Below are 22319 nucleotides of genomic sequence, written 5' to 3'. Positions count from 1 at the left end.
TACTTCTGGTCCATTGCCTACTTCCGGTGAGTCAAGTGAGCACAACATCCTCATGCTATTTCTATAAATAAGATGTTTACATAAATGCTATTGTACTTATTTAAAATAATATTTGCATACGTTCATTTACCTAAACGGTGTCACAACAATGTAGATGTCCCAAACAATGAAGATGAGTTTGATCGTGAACTATTCGAACCAACACATGATTGGGATGGTGATGAGGATGCAATGGAAGGCGACCATGGGTTGCACAATGAAAATTTATACGATGATAATGGAGTCAGTCAGCGAGATGCGCAAGGTACTACCAAGACATTTATAAGTCATGTTGTAGATCCAATTTAAATAAATTAGTCTTTACATAGAGCATATGATCATATTAAAAATTAATATAATATGATCTACCGAGATGCGCAAGGTACTACAATGACATTTATAAGTCATGTTACAGATCCAATTTAAATAAATTAGTCTTTATATAGAGCATATTATTGTATTAAGAAATTAATATAATATATTAATTATACTATAATGTCTTGCACACAGATCATAATTACGAGTCATATCGCATGTTTCCGGATGGCCCATTTGCAAATAATATGACAGATGATGACCCATATGAATTCATATACCAGAACCTACCACAAAGGCATATATTGAGCAAAGTCCCGGACTGTAATATTGTGGTGCGATGAGGTTTCAGTATGAGACACCCGGGTTTTGTTGTAGAAAAGGAAAGGTACAAATACATATACCAGAGGTTCCTGCAGAGCTGAGAAGGTTATTCACAAGTCAAGTGGATGAGGACGCAAAATATTTCAGGAAACACATACGTTATATCAACTCCCATTTTGCCTTCACAAGTCTAGGTGTTACCCTTGATCGAAGATATAATAGTCCAGTTGGGACCGGTATTTATACATTTCGAGTACATGGTGGTTTGTACCACCGTCTGGACCACCTGGTGCCAGGTGGCCACGGTGCTCGGCATTTGCAGCTCTACTTTTATGATGCAGATGATGATGCCTTGTCACATAGAGTTAAAAGGTCCCCTGATCTTGATATCAACCTCATCCGAAATATCCTTGCAATTTTGCAGGATAATCCATATGTTCATACTTTTCAGATAAATGGTGCTTTTCCAAACTTGGATGACTATCGAATTGAACTAAATACAAATATCACTCCTGACCAGAGAAGGTACAATGCCCCAACGGTGTCCCAAGTTGCTGCTATCTGGATGGAAGGGAACGATCCACAAAGATGCTTTGATAGAAGTGTGGTTGTATATGGAAGGACCGATCATCGTCCGCAATATATCCGAGCATACCATGGTTGTTATGACCTATTAGCTTATCCAATATATAACCCACGAGGGGAAACAGGATGGAACAAGTTTATGCCATATAGTGGGGATCCAGTCAGTCGACCATCTACAACCCCGGTTTCTACTAATGTTAATCACATGGATGACGGGACAACCAGTGGTTATCAAGGTATTATCTCCTAATAATATTTTCTGCTATAATACTTGTACAATTGCTACTATAAGAATATATTATAACATGATCTAAATATTTGTCTATCTTGCAGCTGAGAATATTAATGAAAATCTGGTAGAAGAAGGCGACAATGACGTACAAGAAGGTGACTGGCTAAGTGGAGTTGCTGATGCAGCACAATCCACAAGATATGTAACCGCACGAGAATACTACTGCTTCAAATTGCAAGTTAGACGAGGACTTTTTAACATAGTGTTATTTGGAGGACGTCTTTTTCAGCAGTGGGCCGTGGATATGTATATAAAGATTGAGTCTATGAGGCTAGATTGGTACTCTAATCCCGACAACCAAAAGCTGATACGGGCAGAACTATACCAGGTAACCACTCATGTAATTTTGTTTATTTATTTTGTTTATTTATGAAATTTGCAGCCTTATTAATAATCTTCCACGAAATTTGTATGTGCTTAAATGTATCTAGGGACTGGTTGATGTTATTTCTGCTGGAGAGACACAAGGCTCTAAGGTTGGCAAAAGAATTGTGTTGCCAAGATCATTCCCAGGATGTGATCGAGACATGCAACAAAGGTTCCTTAATGCTATGGCTATTGTGCAGCGATTTGGAAAGCCAGATTACTTTATCACCATGACATGTAATCCCTACTGGGAAGAAATAACAAGCAATCTTGAACCGAGACAAGAACCACAAGATAGGCCAGAACTGGTTGCAAGAGTGTATAGGGCAAAGTTGCGGGATCTAAAGGATCTTCTGATCAAGAGAAAGTATTTTGGTGAAGTTGCAGCATACGTCCATGTTACTGAGTTCTAAAAAAGGGGGCTACCACATGAGCATTTCCTGCTCATCATGAAGTCAGGGAGTAAGTTGACAACCCTAGATGCATATGATCGAGTTATTTCAGTGGAGATACCAGACAATGATAAATACCCAGAGTTGCATGACCTGGTTATCAGTCATATGTTGCATGGTCCATGTGGCGTGCTAAACAAAAACTGTGCATGCATGGTGGATGGAGAGTGTCGCTTTCAGTACCCTCGGCAGTTCTGTGAAGCAACCCAGCAAGGAAAGGACTCCTATCCAACCTACAGGAGAAGAGATGATGGACGTCGAGTCAAGATTAGGAGAGCAGAATTAGATAATAGGTGGGTGGTGCCATACAACCCTGGTCTGCTCATGAGATAAAATTGTCACATAAATGTTGAAGCATGCTCAAGCATTAAAGCAGTGAAGTATCTTTTTAAGTATGTATATAAAGGTCATGACCAAGCATCATTCTCGGTAAATGCAGACCAAAATGATAGAGATGATGGTATTATCAATGAGATACAACAGTATAGGAGTGCTAGGTACATATCTCCGCCAGAAGCTGTGTACAGAATTTTTGGTTTCCCAATGTATGGAGTATATCCTGCTGTATTGCAGCTCCAGCTACATTTGCCTGGCATGCAGTCTGTGACATACAATGAGGAGGAAAACCTGGAGGATGTTGTGAGTCGCCCAGGTTCTAATAGGACCACGCTAACAGAGTATTTCAGTAAAAACCATGAAGATAGGGCAGCAAGGAAAATATTGTATAGAGAATTTCCAGAACACTATCGTTGGATCAAAGGGAGAAAAGTGTGGCAAATAAGGAAACAAGCGTCAGCACAGATAGGTCGGATTGTCTATGCTAACCCTGGTGAAGGGGAGAGATATTTCTTAAGAGTTCTACTAAATCATGTGAGAGGTGCAACATCATATGAGGATTTAAGAACAGTGGCTGGTGTCACCTACGCTACTTTTAGGGAAGCATGTGAGAAAAGAGGGCTTATCGAGACGGACCAATCAATCGATGATTGCTTGACGGAGGCCACCACTTTCCAAATGCCGTGTGCCTTGCGAAGGTTGTTTGCTACCATTCTTGTATTTTGTGAGGCCACTAATATACATGGACTATGGGACAAGCATAATGGGGCTCTAGGTGAAGACTTCAGTTTGGACAACAACAACACATCGACAGTGGAGCAAATGGTGCTCAGAGATGTACGAGATATGCTTCACTCGATGGGGAAAGATATTAGAGATTATGGTCTTCAACCTATTCATGATGAGGGTCCAAGCTCTATTGACATGATGAAAGAGGTTAGAGAGGAAGAAAATGTCTCTATAGACCAAGACCACTTAGATATTTTTTATTCTCTTAATAAGGAGCAGAGAGAAGGATTTGATGAAATCATTCGACATGTCTTTGCAAATAAGAGCCAAGTTTTTTTTGTGGATGGTCCGGGAGGCACAGGCAAGACGTTCCTATATAAGGCTCTCCTTGCTAGAGTTCGTTCCAGAGGATTGATAGCCATTGCAACAGCCACGTCTGGTATAGCAGCATCAATATTGCCCGGAGGACGCACTGCACACTCGAGATTTAAAATTCCAATTAAAATTGGGGACAACAGCATGTGCAGCTTTACAAAGCAAAGTGGCACTGCAGAGTTGCTTCGTAGGGCATCTTTGATCATTTGGGATGAAGTTGCCATGACCAAGCGTCAGTGCGTCAAGACACTTGATAGGTCCCTACAAGATATCATGGAGTGTGCTTTGCCATTTGGAGGAAAGGTAATGGTATTTGGTGGAGACTTCAGACAGGTCCTCCCTGTCGTGACACGTGGGACAAGAGCACAAGTAACTGATGCTACTTTGCAAAGATCCTATTTATGGAATAAAATACAGAAGATAAGATTGTCACGCAACATGAGAGCACAGTCAGACCCTTGGTTTTCTGAGTACCTGCTACGAATTGGAAATGGAACCGAGGAAACGATTGGAGATGATTATGTTCGACTCCCTGATGACATTGTGATTGGTTATACTGACACAGAGGTGGCAGTCAATAAACTCATTCAAGATGTTTTCCCATCACTTGAAGAGCATGTAACATCAGCCACCTATATGAGCTCACGTGCCATTCTATCCACCAAAAATGAACATGTTGATCGGCTGAACGCAATGATGATTGAGAGGTTTCCTGGTGAGGAAAAGGTTTATCACAGCTTTGACACTATTGTTGATGATCCTCAGAATCACTTTCCTATTGATTTTTTGAACTCAATTACTCCAAATGGCCTCCCCCCACACGAGCTGAAGCTAAAAATCAATTGTCCTGTGATTCTTCTCCGCAACCTTGATCCGAACAATGGCTTGTGCAATGGAACAAGGCTTATGGTCAGAGCATTACAAGATAATGCAATTGATGCTGAGATTGTTGCTGGACAACATGCACGAAAAAGGGTGTTCATACCAAGGCTCCCACTGTCTCCCTCGGATGATATTTCTCTTCCTTTCAAGTTCAAGAGAAAGCAATTTCCAGTGCGGCTGAGTTTTGCCATGACGATAAATAAATCGCAGGAACAGACCATCCCTAATGTTGGGATCTACCTTCCAGAACCCGTGTTCTCGCATGGACAACTCTATGTTGGTTTATCGAGGGGGGTGTCAAGATCAACAACAAGAATTTTGGCAAAGCCAAAAGATTATTTGGATCCTACAGGAAAGAGCACCAAGAATATTGTTTATAAAGACGTCTTAAACTGGTGATTAACGGTGGGTATACTCAAACCATTTTATCAGCCATCGTATGAATAAAATTGCTTGGCAGGTGCTTGATTTTTTATTTTTGGACATTTCAGCAAACCAAATTACTCACTGTGCATATGCTCATAAAACTATTATTTTCAGGCACAATGGAGGAGACAAGTGGATGGCTTTCTAATATATGGAGATGCATTGTTATGCTGCTATGGTATAATGCCCGTCAAAGGACAACTCTGACTCTTGATTTGTTCTTTATTTTTTCTGTGGATGGCCCTTGCAAAATGGGTACGAAATTGAATGAAAAGATTGTCGGCAATCTCACAGCAGCCAGACTTTGCAATTAGCGTAGAGATGCAACTCTTAGCAGGTTTAGTATGTGCATAGATATCCGTATATTAGGCATATATGATATATGTGCAGGGACAGACCATCCCAAACGTTGGGATCTACCTTCCAGAGTCCTAAATTGATGATAAACCGTTGGTACACCCAGGTACAATAACCCAGTACTCTCTTGTATAATTTATGAGCCTCATATAACATATTATACTATGTCATATGCTTCTGGCATTCAGTATAGCGAAAAATATCTCTACTATAGAAAACAAATTAAATGTTGATGCGTGGTAACTGACCTTGTGTAATTTGCAACTCTGCAGTGTTCACAGGTGCCAAACCTTCTCAAACATGACATGGGACATATGACATGACACAAAGAAAAATGGCATCTTCATTGCCCTCAGACCATAACAAGTTTATGCACTTTGTCAAGAAAGAATAGACTACTGAACAAAACAATTTTTTGGTTGTACTGTAATAAACTATGTGCGTGTTGAATTTCTGATACAAAACTATCTACATGTCTTACCTGATATATAGGTAGCGCACTGCAACTTCTCAGCAAGTTTGGTCAATCCCAACAAGTCATTATTACAGTTTTGGCTTGAATTTGGCGTCCAGAAAAACGTCCGACACTTTGAAATCCCTGTAGATGACCTGTCACACCAACAGTTTGGAACAGATCTTAACCACTAATTACAGTCTCTGCATTCTTTAAAAAATTTGCATGCACAGTCAGCTCAGAAAGATTGTGTGCACGGCTTTTTGTTCATTTTAAAGTTTCAGAGAATGTATTCAACGTGTCGTGACTGCAATGCGTTTTTAGCACGGTACAGTTCAGAAATTCAGATCATGCATAGTTCTGGTCCAGAAATAAAACTTAACTTCTCGTACTCCTTCATGGTGGAAATCCAGGCCCCGCGCAGGATTGGATATGCTCGGTTGAATAGGTGATCATCCAAAGTCTTGTTGGGCATGAACGCATAAACCAGCACCCTGTGCTTGCTTCTGAATCCACAATGCAAGAGCCAATCAGCTGCACCAGATTTGGCTGCTCAAGAACACCCAGGAATTGGACTTCAGACAGTCACTGCTTGTGCCCCTGAAATCAGATTATATAAAACAAACTCATGAAGTGTTATGTTCCTTGGAAATAAATAAGTGTATCTAATGAACTACTGACCAATAACAGAATAAATTGGGCTGTGCTTTCTAATTACTCGAGTCAAAAGTCACAATAGTAAATAGGAATAGAAAGCAGTGGGTTAGTTCAGTAATCAGACAAACAAATCTAAACAAGTGTGGCTGGCTGTCTATCCTCACTCACATCGCACTCAGATTGTATAAACCATTTCTAAACAAGGAAGCAGAAAAGTGTTCCGTCCAAAATCCTCTCTCTGAACTTTTAAAATGTGCAACCTTTTGTACTAACAGTCAGTTATCTCTACTATAAAGGCATACAAAAGTGTTCCGTCCAAAATTGTATGGAGTTCATATGCATAAAAATAATGAAGAAAAAGGAGACACTAAACATACAGACCAATAAGATCCACCAGAGAATTCAACTTGATCCATATTTGAAAAGGAAGCCAAGAAGTGACAGAATATGAGTCCTCTTCTTGACTGTGAGAAGTATTATCCGATTGGAGAGGCTTCCTGGGTGTGACTGATGGACTCTGCAAATCCACAAATAGTACAAAGTTTATCACTAAAGTTGCCTACTTTCATGTTCAAAAGTTAATTTGGCAGTGCAAGGCAATTAGAGACAGTCTGAGAAACAAAGACAAGTAGATGAAGCCCAAAGGGTACAGTTAAAAAGAGGGTACAGATGAGTACCTCAAATTGATCCATCCACGACTGCATCATAGCATCGGGTTTCCCATGTCTTTGCATCACCAATGGCTTTAGTTTTTTATCTCAAAAGTACCTTCATAGTCTATTTTTATCTCAAATTCTGGCCAAGAAGTGCTAGCAGGAACTGAAAGTAGACAAAAATGTGAGCACAACACAATTCAAATGTTAAGAGCACAAATAGCTTTAGTAATCCATACATAATCACCTTTTTCTACAGCTAGCAGAACTGAATTTGAAGCAGCAGAAGAACTTATTATCTGGAGGCAAATTTTATCTGAATTTGAAGAAATTTAGAGCTACTACAAATTTTATCACCTTTCCAAGTACCACACCAGATGAACAAAAAGAAATCGAGTGGAAGGCTGCTACTTTGTCTTCAATTGGTGCATAAATCTAACCAAAACCAAGCCCAATTGTAACCAAGTCGACATCCAAACAATAAGCAATCGAGTGTCAACTTCATTGCACACAAAGAAATCACCTGGAGAACGAACTGCAGAAGCTCGCCACAGAAACTGCAGCAGCTGGACTTCCCCGACGGCAAGTTCACGGGGTCCAACCACGCCATGGACTTCCCCAACGGCAGATCCCAGCGCCGCCTCGCCGCGGCCCCGTGGTCCCCGCCCCTGCCGCCGTTGGCCTCCGCCGCGGCCGCCGTGGTGCCGACCGTTGGGTGCACGGACAGTCAGCTCCCCTGCGCCTCGCACCTCCCGCTCCCGACGACTGAGTCAGCGGAGGCGTCCCCGCCTCGCTTCCCTCGCTGCCCCCACCACCGGCCACCGCGCGTTGCCTCGCTTCGCGCAGCCACTCCGCTGGTAGAACCCCGGGCTCCACGGGGCCGGATGTGCCTCCAGATCGAGTGGTCTCCGATGCGCCTCCACCTGGAAGCCAAGCCCGGTGCTCAAGCTCACGGCAGCTGGTTGGTCTGGAGTGTTGCGGTGGAGTGTTGGAAAGACAAGAGTGTTGGAAAGACACGGCCCGTATTTAAATAATCAAATTATGTATTTATCATATTGATATCCAGTTATATTCTATCTGATATGGTTAGTGCTATCCGTATTTAAATCTGACTCCAGATAGATATATAAAAATAATATAATATGAGCAATATCTATTCGTATCAGATCCATTTTCATCCATAGATCCTATATAGTCGAGTATAAAATTGTTTGATTGAATGCCCAAATTAACTTGTATTTAGGTTTTTGTAGTTTGATTTATTTGTGTTTAGTTATTTGTATACATAATGTTCAAAGTAAATAATACTTCATCCATACCTATAAAGAAAGTTGTTTAGGATAACGACACGGTCTCAAAAGCCTAGCTCTGGCTCTTTATTTTTACAAAAATATTTATCAAAATGTGGTATATGTATGTTTTTGCGAAAGTATTTTTCAAGACAAATCTATTCATATGGTTTTCATATTTCCTAACTCAACAACTTAAAAGTTATTTGTGATTTTATATTTTTTATATTTGACTCAAACTTTGTCCAGAATAATTTTCTTTGTGGATATAGAGGGACTACATTAACCGATACACATGTAAAAACAAAAGAAATTCTCAACTTTATATTTCTACGATACATATGAGATCACAAAGTAAAACATAAAAATAACTACATGCAACAAAATACAAAGAAACAAGTATACATTTTATTTTCACTATCTATTAATAGTTAGTTACCTAACAATTTATTATCTAAAAAAATAATTTATTATCTCTTTTCCTCCTCCCACCCATTTTCACTGCACCCCGCCGCCCCCCACCCTTCCGTGGCTCTAGCGTTGCAGGACTCATACTCCTCGTAGGCCTCCTCCGCTCGGGAGTCGGGACTCCAGCATTGGCGTCGGTAAACTCCTCGCTCTCCCTCGCGATCGTCCTGTTCCTTCGTCTTGCACGGTTGCCTTCTCCTCTCTTCTTATCTCGCCGGTGCAATCGCTGCCGGTTACGGTTACGGCGCGAGTGTTTAGGGTTTATTAACAGTCTGAAACACCCCAGTGCGGATTGCCTCCAAGGTGGGATCTTCGCTTTGCATCCGTTCTTTGCTATCTCTTTCTTTATTTTTCTTACTTAATGAAGATTCGAATCTGTTGCATCCCTTTTAATTGTGCGCTTTTAAATTGAGTTTTTTTTCGCTTCCCTTTTTTATTATCCCCCATGAAATCGCTCGTTCTTGCATTCTACTACTAATTGATTTCTCTTATTATTAGTGTGCATTTATTTGCACCATCGATTGCTACTTTGGGGTTTTGGTCCTCATGTTTAGCTCTCTGAGTTCTTTGTCTGGTGAATAATAATTTGGGGTTGACTGGTGTCACGTGAACAGTATCACCTATCTGATCATTGCGCGATGTTCTATTTTTGTTTTTAGAAGCGTCCCAAAAGCGTTAGCACGGACATTATATGGTTGAGGACTTAGATTACTTTTTATTTTTATTCTTTATGCAAAAGTGTTTCCAGATGGTATACATGCTCAAATATGATTGTGTAAAAATTAAACTATAAAATAAAATCATTGAATGTTTTTATATACATCTCCGAGATAAAACCATATTTTTTATTTAATAAAATAAATAAATGAAATGGGGATTATACTCATATAAGTTCATCTGGCTCTTTCGTAGTGTACCCAATATAACGGAACATTGTTCACATGACATAGAACCCACACTCATTGTTTGCCACCGGCTGTTTTAGGTAGGGATCTTGGTTATTTCAACAATTTGGAATGCTTTTGCGTCCCACCTCTATGCTTTCTTCGAACACTGTGAAGAAAATATAATAAATAGCTAAAAGGGGATCATTAGGAAAAGATATCTGTGATCGGAAGAATATGGTTTTGTTATCATGGCTCACGCATTCAACACGTCCACCAGTGGTTGCAGCTCCTCAAGTGGCTTTTTCTTCACGTCCCACACCTCAATTTGGTTTTTATAAAGATTGACACAAACGAGGGCATAATGCTCGCTGCAATCAAAAAATTGTAATTAACGAATAATCTGGACAAAAAAGCATAAAAATCACTGGTCGAGAACACATACTAGAAGTTGTATGGTATAGAAGTATGTGGGTTTTCTTTTTGTCCACGAACTGTTCAAAAATTGGAATCAATGACTTCATCACGTATTTCACACCGGAATTTCCTACTTTGTCGAGGCAAGTTTCTTGATTGAGTCGGATGGGGTCTAAGAAGCCTATCCATACTATAATTGACCACTTCAAATAATTTTAGATCCACCAAAGAAAACATCCCCCGCTGAGTAGTCTAACCATTGTGTACCCAGAAAATTACACACAAGAATTTATCTCCATTAAAATCAAGGGCTCACGAAACAACTATGTCAGATCCAAAGGCCTAGAACCAAAGTTTGATGCGAGGCTTCTCACCCCCTTCACACCCGCTCCCTCCCCTCATGCGTCGTCCCCCGCACGCCGCAGGTTCGATTCCTGAGACTCGCTAGAAAAAATTACCGTATAGAAAGAAAAAAAACCTTCCCCGTACAACCACAGCAGCACGGGAGGCTGCTGCAACGGCCGTCGTCGCATGCACCCCGCCGGTCGCGCCTCTGTCAGCCGCTACTGCCTCGTCACGCAGGCGGGGCGCAGATCTGTGGAACGACATGTATAAGTGTCGGCCGCACAGGCGCAAGGTCACGCAGGCGTGCGCGGCGTCAACGGAGCCGCTGCGGTTCTTGAGGACGCGCAGAGAAGCAAAGGGACGCAGGGGCCGGGACCGCAAGGCCATAGGATGGCAGGACTTGCGGGACGCGCGATTCGCCAGAGGCCAGCCAGGCCCAGGGCAGCAGGACTCGCTGCCCTCGACGCCTCGCTCCAAGACGCACGGCGGCGGCCCTCACCATGCTTCTCGGAATCGTGCTCGAAGCCATGAACTAGGCCACGTGGAAGCAGTCCTCGCCATGTTGCGTGGAGCCATGCTCGATCACCGCCCTTCCCGTCTTGCATGGCCCTTCACGACCTCACTGGATGTTTGTACTCTACCACCTGCAGGTTCTTCTCTCTCCCTTTCCTAAGCCCCTTCTGATTCATAATCCAATACAGGTTCCTAATCCAATGGGCTTTGTGTTCTCCTAAAATGGATTTTTTTGTACTCCCTAATGTGCAAAGTGTCATCTTTAAAGCCCTGAAGATGTTCGACAAAATGGCAGAGTTGAATGGCACACTCATGGTCAAGCAATGCATTTGCACCAAGGTACATGGTAACAATAGAATTCTTTGATTCGTGTCAATTTAAGCTCTAGAAAGAAACTCATGATACCTTGCCATTTAAATCTAAGATTGGACCCTTTTTTGAGGACCCTCCAACTTTCAATTCCACAGAGAAAAATAGTACGAAAGCAACCAATTTTTTCTGTTTTCTTGCTCTATTCTGAAATAATATATTTTGCAAAATGGTCACAGAGAGCATTTGTGTCAACCTACATTTGGTTACTGCAGGTATTCACAAATTCTGATAAAGCTTATGTGGAGGAAGCTCTGCACAGACTTTGTTTATAGGGTTTACTGTGTTCACAAATTACTAGGACATGGTTGTGAGTAGTCCTTTCTCTTCTCTATGTGCAAGATGGTAACAGTAAAAGAGCTAGGACTTCAACATAGCACTTTGGACAATGCAAGGTAAATTTAGATCCCCTTACAATATTCAATTATTAAGTCATTGCTGACATGGAGAGCAGTAGAGCTTTCTCATCCTCTGTTCTTTGTTTGACGTCATTTTAGGAGCTCCTTTTCTGCCTCTGATAGATGTAGTGCCTAGCCATTTGCTATCAAAATCATTGAATGCTACATCACCAAATTATATTTTTCTAGGTGCCAAGATTTATGGTTTTTAAAAATTTAGGCCAAGAATAATTTATTTTTTCAGGGGTAGAGATGACTGAAAAAATGTGTGGAAATTTGTCTTTGATTTGGAGGTGGGGTGGGGGTGGGGGCATACTTTATCATCCGGTGAAACAACAATGATATTTGAATGGCCCATGATGTGTAAATGTCAATGCTCTTGATCGATGTGAAGTGACTGCATGTTCTTTTTAATTCCTTTTATTGTTTTGCCAGCTGACCAAAATCAAGCAATTACCATGATATCATATATGCATCGTCAGCAGAGACAGCACAGGTAACAAGGAAAATTGTGTACCTTCAGTGCTCTAATAGATAGGAGATTGTCAACAAGAAGACAATTGGGGAAGGTTCAGACAACGTTTTGCTTGTGGGAATGGAGGGTGTTGCACCAGGTTCTGTCAGCATTGATGTTCTACATGTGGTGAGGATGTTAACACTTGCATCAAGATTTCTGTTATTTAGGCCAATGAATATGAAGGTTTTTGCTGTTTGTTTGCAGAAAGTTGAATATCCACTTCACTTTTATAATCAAGGTATGCTAACGAACACATTTTTTTATTTAATCAATTGTTATTTTTGCATGTGAACTTGCCTCTGCAGATATGCGCAAACTCATATGATCTATCTTGCAAATTGAATGCAGTTTTGGATTCCAGAGAGCTCACTAGGTCAGTATCATTTCTATTTCACTCGAGAACATTACACTTGTGACTATCAGGTGATGGCTTGGGGGGAAAGGTCATGCTTGGATACGCAGGGAGTGGCAAGCTTATTGCCTTTTGCAAAACAAAAAACAGTTTTTAGGAGTGGCAAGCTTATTGCCTTTTGCACACAAAAAACATTTTTCAGTGAATGAAGGATTGTTCCTAACCATCCTTGCACTGAACTTTCTCAACCTGCCTATTCTCGGTTGGCATTAGAGAAGGAATAGGGTTCCACCATTCTTGTACTACAGTTAATTTGACCCAACTTAAGGCATGGATAATATTTTTTACGAGAAAAAATATATTGCTTTCTTTTCTACAATGTAATTTGGTTGAATTTGTATATATTTGAGTTCAAATTTGTACGTATCTGAATGTCGCCGTAGCGTTAGCACGGGCAATATACTAGTGTGCTGAAATGAACGCTTTATGCTGCAATATTGTGCAACCAACCTACATAGAAAACATGAAAAGTGCACAAAATTAAACAATCTGTGTCTCAAAAGAGTATTATATAGGATTTGACACGTGTAGGGTACTTACATAGTCCACAAACACAATGTTTGTACATCGAGGTTGTGTTTCTGGTGCAGCTGGAACATGCACTCCCAATCAATATCGTATTTCTCTTTTTCAGGATAGTCAAAAATTGTCGACGGTTGGATAATAAAATCAAACCATGCCGATTCGGAATCCCACGAAGGCCAAATATAATAATCATGCAACTAATTAAGCGGTGTGGGCAAATTATCGTACTCGTCGTCAGAAACCAAACATTCTTTAGGCCTTGTTTGGATGTTGTCGGATTCACTTCAATCCATGTGTGTTGGTGTGGATTGAGGTGGAATTTAGTTCAAGTTCCACTCCAATCCACCTCAACACATGTGGATTGATGTGAATCCGACTACATCCAAACAAAGCCTTAAGTTGAAACTTCATTGCCAATGGTGTCATCCCCAATGATTGCCAATAGACTTCCTCTATTGTCTCTCTGCTCTGTTCGGGGTTCTGTTCGAGCAACTGGTCTATGTGTCGTTGATGTTCATTGAATTGTTCTTCGGTCCTTTCATTATTGTACTGGTTTTGTGTATGCCTTTCATATTCATTCCATGGCCAATGGAATTGAGTCAATTAGATTAAATAATAGTTGATATTTTTCCCTTGGTAAATTGTGAGTCCATTTTTGCTGCATCAAGTTTGTAATGTTGCCACTGAATTGCCTTTTGTTTTTCTCTTGATCCACTTGGGGAACTGACTCCGAAGACCTTTTGCGAGGCTGCGACGCTGCCTTTAGTGTCACTTTAGATGCAGGAGGATGAGAACTCTGTCATCGTTTTTGATGAACCGGTGAGGGAGTCCCTCACCCCTTTTTTTTCTTTTTTATTATAAAAGAATAAAAGAATCGATACAGGAGGTAAATACAAGACACCCAGGCCCAAAAAGAAAAAAATACAGTAGTTTAAAAGAAGCTATCTCTCCAAAGACTAATTAGTGTACTCTTGCTTCCTCTGGCTTTAGTGCAAACCAAGCCAAGTTCATCTTTGAACTGTCTCTTCCACTCTGCTATACATTTTTGTCCATTGTCAAAGATGACTTTGTTCCAGGTTTTCCAGATAATCCAGCAAGCTGTGATCATGATCTCCCTGAAAATGATGTTGTGGAAGTCCTCTTTGGCTTGGAGGATCATATCTAATGGGTTGAGGTTCAAATTCCAACTGATTGGAATGGTTGCCCAGCAATCTCTACTGAAAGGGCACTCAAAAAACAGATGAAAGCAAGTCTCTTCAGTGCCAAGATTGCATAGAACACAGTTGAAGTCATCTAGCTGCATATTTTTCCTTCTCAGGATGTTCCTGGTGTTAAGTCTGTCTCTGACCAACAACCAGAAGAAGAATTTATGGGTGCCCAGGTTGCTTGATGCCCAAAGCCATTTGAAGATTGGCGGAGCAGGGCAATCTGCACTGATGGATTTATATGCTTTTTTGCTGCTGTAAGTTTCTGAACCCCATTTGTAAGTCCATTTATCCTTAGAGTCTGTCTCCCAGGATCTGTCTTGCATCATGCTGATTAGTTCCACTAACTGAGCTTCTGCTATGGGTGAAACTGTTGTGTAGACGACTCTATTTATGGGCTGGTTTATAAAATAGCTGATGGAGCAATTCGGTTTTCTGGTGAAGGAGAAGAGTTGTGGGTATTTATCTTTCAGAGGTTCATCAATCCATATGTCTGTCCAGAGAGAGACCGTATTGCCTCTGTTGGGCTGGCAGATACTTATTTCCTTAAATTTCTCAAATAGTTTGATGATCTCTTTCCACCAAAAAGAGCCAACGGGGATCTTTTGTGTGGTGGGGTTTGCTCATTCTGGTAGAACTTGTTCCAGGTTAGGTTGACCCATGGGATGTTATGGTTGTTGTAGAATTTATCTAGGTGCTTCATCAGAAGTGCTTCATTTTGAGTTCTGGGATCGATAATGCCGAGTCCACCTTGATCTTTGGGCATGCAGACAATTTCCCAGGCTACAAGAGATTTCCCTTTTCTGTCTACCTCTCCTTTGCTCCAAAGGCAATTCTTTCTAAAGGTATCAATTTGTTTGATCACTTCTGGTGACAATTTTAAACAGCACATATAGAAGGTAGGGAGGGCCGAGAGCACTGAGTTGACAAGAATGAGTTTCCCATTATAGGACATGAATTTGCTGATGCCAGCCATTCTTCTTTCTGTTCTGCAGATGAGGGGACTAAAGTCTTGAACTGTGGGCTTGGTTATCCCTAAGGGTAACCCTAGATAGGTGAAAGGCATACTGCCAACTTGGCATCCAAATGTATTGGCTAGATGAAGTGCTTTCTCAGTACTCATATTGATAGGTACCAGAAATGACTTTGCAAAATTGACATGCAGCCCTGTTGAGTCTGAGAAGCTTCTTAGTAGCCCTTTCAGGTTGAAGAGGGTTCTGGCGTCCCCTGGCAGGATGAGAAGGGTGTCATCCGCATATTGGATGATTGGAAAATCTTCCCCAAAGTTGTCGCAAAGTGGATGTTTCAGGATGCCTCTCTGCCATGCCATGTTTACTATGCTTTGTAATAGGTCAGCAGCTAGGACAAATAGAAGTGGAGAGAGTGGGTCTCCTTGTCTCACCCCTCTCTTACACTGAAAAGTCTTTCCTGGGATGCCATTAAGGAGAACCGAGGAGGTTCCTATGCTCAAGATGTTTTTGATCCAGCCTAGCCACTTTTCTGGGAATCCCTTATGTTTGAGAACTTCTAGGATAGTCTGGTGCTCTATCTTGTCGAAAGCCTTCTCAAAGTCTAGCTTCAGAATAATTATCTCTTTTTTGGAGTGGTGACATAAGTGTAAGAACTGGAATGACCAGGCAAGACAATCTTGGATAGTTCTACCTTTTATGAAGCCATATTGATTTGCATGTACCAGCTGAAGGATGACATTTTGGAGTCTTGTGGAAAGAATTTTTGTGATGGCTTTCAGAGAATAGTTCAGCAGAGAGATGGGTCTGTAATCGTTGACGCCTTTAGGGTTTTCCTTTTTTGGGATCAAAGTAATCACTGAGGAATTGATACTGCTCAAATCGATATTATCGTTGTAAAACTCATGAAACAACCTGAAGAAGTCTTCTTTGATTGTACCCCAGCAACTTTTAATGAAGTACCCATTAAAGCCATCAGGGCCTGGAGCGTGGCTGTTAGGCAGAGCTCTGATGGTCCTTTCGATTTCATCTATACTGAAGCTTTCATCCAATGAGGGCAGCTCATGACTTGTCAGTAAGTCAGCTAGGTTATAGCTTATTCCTTGGAAGTTGCTAACTCCCATTCTTTCCTTGAAGGCATTCCAGAGGATGTTTGCTTTTTGTTCATGGTCATAGATAAGATTATGATCAGAGTCAGACAGGGATACTATATAATTTCTTTTATGGGCAATGGTGGCCATAGTATGGAAGAAATGGGTGTTTTCATCCCCAAGCTTGACCCATCTGACTGTATTTCTCTGCTGCCAATATTTTCTTTTGGATTCTAATAGATCGTTCAGGTGACTTTTGACCAGTCTCCTGAAGCCCGATTCTAAACTGGAGAGGATCCTTTGTTCCTCTAGTCCATCTAAAAGAGCTAGAACCCAATTGCAATTGAAGATCAATTTGTTTAGGTAAGAAAGATTTTTGCTCCAAGTTCTTAGACCACTTCTAACCTGTTTGAATTTGCTGGACAGGTGTCTTGCTGCATTGGCGTAGAAAGGGGAATTATTCTAATGAAGGGTCACTGTTTCTGCAAAACCGGGGTGGTCCACCCAATAATTCTCGAATCTAAACATATTCGATTTAGGTATGGTTGTGCCGATGTGTAGGACATATGGAATGTGATCAGAGATTGGTTTTGATAAGGGTTGCACAAAAGTTGCTGGGAAAGAGAGAGGCCAGCTGGAGGAGGTGAAGACCCAGTCCAGTTTGACCAGCAGAGGGTCGGCCTGCATGTTGCTCTATGTGAAGTTTCTGCCACTGAAGGGGATTTCAAAGAGATCCAAGTCTGAAATGAGATTGTTGAACATGTTCATTTCAATGGTGTCCCCTCCTGGTTTATTTCTATTTTCAGGGCTTCTGATCAGATTGAAATCACCACCTAGAACCCAGTCATCAAATCCATTGGTGTCCAGGTTTGTGAGCCAGGTGATAAACCCATGTTTCTGCCTGGGGTTGGAAGGCCCATAAGTATTCGTGAGGTGAAAGGAGCTATTATCAATTCTGCATGAAAGCTTGACAGTGAGGGCATAAGAGTTGCTCTGAACCAAGGTTCCCTCAAAGATGCTACTGTTCCAGATGGTCAAGAGGCCTCCCGAGTTTCCAACAGAAGGGGAGAAGACAAATTTGTCTAGAGATCTCAGACAGAATTTTCTGATGTAAAAATTGTCAAAAAGTTCTATTTTTGTTTCTTGGAGGCATAGGACTTGGCAGGCACTTTCATTGATTTTCATTCTTATGGCATCCCATTTGTCTTGGGAATTAATTTCTCTTATGTTCCAAAAGAGAATTTTACTCGATCTGTTGTTGCTGGTTTGATTCATGGGTGTAAACGAGGTAGAGGAAGGGCATGTTCACACATCCAAGTGGCGAACAAGATATGCAGATACCAAGAGAACTATACACAGCGGGTTTTAGAGAATCATAGGGGAATTTGATCAGCATACAAAAGTAAAGCGAAAAGCACACATGGATATAATATGCCAAAGTATTACCAAGGTTCCAAAGGTTGTAGAAGCAACTATTACAGCACTTATTAAGCCAGTACAGACACTGGATACGAAGACAAGATAAAAGATATAAGTTCTCAGTCACCCTAAACGGGCCAGGTGCTGAGCCAGGGCCAGAAGCTTTCTTAATCATCAAGATCACTGTTGTCAAAGAGTGCAGCAGAAACCGTCACAGACGGGATCTGCAGGAATCCATGGCCAATTCCTTCAATAACATCCCTGGGGAGGTAAGGTGCCACTTCTGGAGCAGTTGGTGGAATCATGGCCAGAGGAGTTGCATCCATGAGCTCGGAAGAAGCTTCTTCTGGGTTCACTTGGTTCTTGATTTCTTTGTTCTTCTTAACTTGCTTAGTCCTCTTGGATATCTTCTTTGCTGGTGTTTTCTTTTCTGGGGAGAACTGGCATTTTCCTTGGACTTGTAGCCAGCAAGCTTCTTTGAAACTCTCTTGCTGCGCCTAAGGAAGGAATCATCTAGCTGCTCTTTGACTTTAACCACCTTTTTCTTTTTTGCAGTTAGGAACACCTTGGGAGTGGCATCTAGCAGCTCTAATTCATCGTCCGATTCCTTTGTTTCACTTTTCCCTATGTCATGCTGTTTGGTCATCTCCTTTTCAGTCTCCATCCTCTCTATTTTCATCCTTTTCTATGACAATTTATGGGTCTTCTTCTTCATCCTCATCAAGATAGTCTCTGGTGATTTTCTCTAGGGCCTGTCCGCCCAGCTGAGGAGGAAGTAAGAATGCAAGATGGATCAGGAGATTAGTGTCATTGAAATAAGAGGGAATAGGTGTATCATAATTAATATCAAGAGTGGAGATGAATCTGAAGGAGGTAGGGAAACTTGATAGAGGTACTTGATTAGTTACCTGTTTGATCAGATCCTGATGTAGAGCGAGTAGGAATCTTTCCTTTTGCCCGACCGGATGTAGAGGGGCCAGTAGGAGGAGGGGCAGGAGGAGAGTTCTGTTTCAACCCTCTTGATGCAGAGCGATGAGAAGCAGGAGGAGGAGGAGGTGGAGGTGGAGGTAGCAGAAGAGCCTGCTGAAGAGGGGAAGTCTGGTGACAAGGAGGAGGAGGAGGAGGAGGAGGAGGAGGAGTCTCTTCACGAGGGGGAGAAGGAGCCATCCTCAGGGGTGATGGCAACTGAGAGTTATGTCATCTGCTTGAAGATGTTGAGCGGTGAGGCCAGAAGTCACATTCGTCCTCTTCGTCCAAGGACAACTCATGGTCAAGCTTAATAAGCCGCTTGTGCCAGGCCACATGAGCTCCCTTGTTTTGGACAAGTCTCGTCCTGTCTTGCGATGTAGGGTGCTCGATTAATATCTTCTTGTACTTCTTGTCAAGTATCATGTCGATGGTCACTTTGGCGAACCCCTGTGGAATTGGGCTTCCATTAATGGTCCCATCTCCAGCAGGCCAGGCCTAGCCGAGCGCTACCTTGTCTTTCGCCCATTGCTGTCGGACGTATAGCTTGACACTGACCGGTTCACTGATGTTGTCCAGCGGATGAGGCACATTCATGTCTTCTTTGCCAAAAGGGGTCGAGCCACAACTGCTGCGACCCCGATTATACTATGCAAGGTCCAGTGCCTTCTCTAGTTCCTGAGACGCCAAAGCTTGCTTGACTTTAGATCAAAGAAAAAAATTGCGGGCTATCAAAAATAGCGCTGGCTGATTCTGGCCGCTATTTTCCGCTATAACGCCGCTATAGCTCCGCTATAGCGACCGCTATACGACGTAGCGGTCGCGCTATGGCGCCGCTATAGCTCCGCTATAGCGCCGCTATAGCCCGCTATTTAAATACAGCACACACCAGATGAAAAGTTTAAAACTAAAATCTCACAAGTGACAAGTAACTCACAAGTCACAACCCATGATCTAATAGTCTATTTATTACAATCCAAAATTCCAAATTCAAAAGCAAAAGGCATAAAGCCACAAGTGCCATAGTTCGACAAGCAACTGAAAGTATGAAACATAAATGAAATGACAAGCACTAAGCACACAAGTTACTGCATCTCTTCATCAGAAACAGAAATGGAATCAGAATGCATCATAGTGTCATTTTCTCCATCAGAAGATGAAGCAAATAACTCATCATCACTAGTAGGAATCAGTCTCTTTCTCTTCCTGCTCTGGTTACCTCTCTTCCTTGGTGGTGGTGCAGCTACAACCTCTTGTGAGGTACCTCCAGTTCCTCCTTCCTCATCCTCTTCCATTTCTGTTTGCTCAACACCAGTGATCCACTCATTGTCTTCATCTTCTAAGACATCACTAACAGGTTTCTCAAGTGGATCTCTATCCTTGTTGTCCTTCTTTTGTCTCAGTTTTGAGTTGAATTTGACAAACACAAGATCCCTCATTCTGTCATGCAGCAACCTATTGCGTCTCTTGGTGTAGACCTACATACAATTGGAATCAGTAAGAGACTAAGAGTCTAAGAGACTAAGAATGTAAGAGTAAGAGTGCAAGACCAGTTCTTACTTGTTCAAATGAACTCTAGCATCTCTCACAAGCTGATGAACTGCATGTCAAACTGATAATTCTAGCAGCTAGCTTTCTGAGGGTTGGTGCACTACTTCCATGATTCAGCCACCACTTAGCTACAATACAGCAAAGAAGTGGAAAATAGAGGACAATGTAAATTATTTGCCAACAAAGAAATTTATTTGCTAGAGGTAGAGGACAATTTTTCATACCAGGATTAAAATGAATATTTTTGCACTGCCTTTTAGCAATTTCTTTGCCAAAGGATCCTTCAGCATCTTGGAACTTTTGAAGCTCTTCAATAATCTTGTCCTGAGTCTCTATATCTGGAACAAGCTTTGTAATGCAAGTTATGACACCATCTCTAAATGTTTCATTGTCCTCTATAGCCACCTTGTTTTGATAATAGTAGAAAGGGTTGAGGTAGTAACCAGCCCTATGCAAAGGAGTTTTCAGCTTACTGTCCCACCTCTTGTCAATGAACTGAAAAACTTCCTTGAACTTTCTCCTGTCATTATTGAACCTCTTAGAGATCTCATTCTTAGCCTCCTATAGATACCCATATAAGAAACCCATTGCTGGCACATCACTGTCCATTCTCCTCAAGACATGAGCTAATGGCTCAAAGTAAATAACAGCAGTCTCAACATCTCTCTAGAAAGTTTCAGATTTGGCAACCTTCTCTGCTTTCTTCCCTTTGGCACTCTTTAGGTAGCCTAGATCATGGAGCTCATCCTCCCTAAAAAGCCTTTGCAATTGCTTCTTGTTTTCTAGCATGCTTTTCAAGTTGAGATAAGCTGTAGCAAACCTTGTAACACCACACCTCACCAACTCTCTAGAAAGGTACTTCCTCATCAGGTCCAAAACTCTAGTATGGGCATAAAGAAAAACAGTCAAGCACTTTGCTTTGATAATTGTTGCAGCAACTCTGGGCATCTTTCCTATACTTTCCAACATTAAATCAATGGTATGGGCTGCACAACCATTCCAGAAAATAGAGGGGTGCTTTGCTCTCAACAAACTAGCCGCTGCCTCATTTGGTCTTGCATTGTCAGTCACAACTTGAACTACATTTTGCACCCCTATTTCCTCAGTACACTTATCAACCAACTCAAAAATGTATCTGCCATCTTTCTTCATAGCTGAGCAATCCACAGAATCAAGAAAATAAACACCATATGCACTGTGAACTACCAAGTTCATCACACCTCTACCTCTCTTATCTGTCCAAGCATCAGTCATAACTGAGCATCCATGTAAGACTCTTTGCGAGCCTTTACTAATTCTTGCACTTTCCTCTTCTTTTTTTGCAAGAATTTCCCACTCATCTCATATGGAGTTGGACCTCTCAAGCCCCTGCCAAAGTCTCCAATAGCCTCAAGCATGAGCTCAAAGCTTGGAAGTGTCGTCACATTGTGTGGGATGCTAGCATCATAAAAAAAATTACAGATGTACTCACATGCTCTGTCCCTCTTCTCTTCCCTTTTTTCAGTTGATATCTTGGATTGAACCTTCTCAGAAAGAACACCTTTGCCCTTCCTTGCAGCCACTATTTCTTCTGTTGTTAGTCTACAGAATTTATCAATAGGACCTGAATGACCTTTGCTACTCATCTTCTTCCACAATAACTGAATTTCCTTCTGCATCACTGTGTTCCTCTCCTTCAGAATGACTCAAATCAACTACAACTCTATCTTCTTCTTTCTCCTCAGCCTTCTTTTGCTTGTT

General features: G+C 41.6%; 2 protein-coding genes and 1 long non-coding RNA gene across 3 annotated transcripts; 1 reads left to right on the top strand and 2 right to left on the bottom strand.

Annotated features, from left to right (window-relative positions):
- On the top strand, positions 2917-5094 carry LOC8155712 (ATP-dependent DNA helicase PIF1). The gene has a single exon (XM_002489149.2). The coding sequence runs from the start codon at positions 2917-2919 to the stop codon at positions 5092-5094; it is 2178 nt and encodes a 725-aa protein (XP_002489194.2).
- LOC8055583 lies at positions 5799-8233 on the bottom strand. The gene is made up of 4 exons (XR_002449982.1): positions 7766-8233; positions 7267-7408; positions 6971-7106; positions 5799-6532 (listed from the first exon to the last, which is right to left on the bottom strand). It is a non-coding gene; the product is annotated as an uncharacterized LOC8055583 (long non-coding RNA).
- On the bottom strand, positions 20484-21527 carry LOC8054620. Its single transcript, XM_002460075.2, has 4 exons — positions 21270-21527; positions 20804-21140; positions 20618-20707; positions 20484-20506 (listed from the first exon to the last, which is right to left on the bottom strand). Exons 1-4 carry the CDS (start codon positions 21525-21527, stop codon positions 20484-20486), a joined length of 708 nt encoding a protein of 235 aa, XP_002460120.2.

Source organism: Sorghum bicolor, chromosome 2 (genome assembly GCF_000003195.3).
Source record: "Sorghum bicolor cultivar BTx623 chromosome 2, Sorghum_bicolor_NCBIv3, whole genome shotgun sequence".
Taxonomy (NCBI): domain Eukaryota; kingdom Viridiplantae; phylum Streptophyta; class Magnoliopsida; order Poales; family Poaceae; genus Sorghum; species Sorghum bicolor.
This window is presented reverse-complemented; position numbering and strand designations above follow the sequence as displayed.

Coding starts and splice junctions, on each gene's coding strand:
- LOC8155712 (XM_002489149.2), top strand. CDS start 2,917: ATGTATGGAGTATATCCTGCTGTATTGCAGCTCCAGCTACATTTGCCT.
- LOC8054620 (XM_002460075.2), bottom strand. CDS start 21,527: ATGCCCAGAGTTGCTGCAACAATTATCAAAGCAAAGTGCTTGACTGTT. Junction 21,141..21,269: donor AAGGGAAGAAAGCAGAGAAG/GTTGCCAAATCT, acceptor GGGTATCTATAG/GAGGCTAAGAATGAGATCTC. Junction 20,507..20,617: donor GACATGCAGTTCATCAGCTT/GTGAGAGATGCT, acceptor AATTGTATGTAG/GTCTACACCAAGAGACGCAA.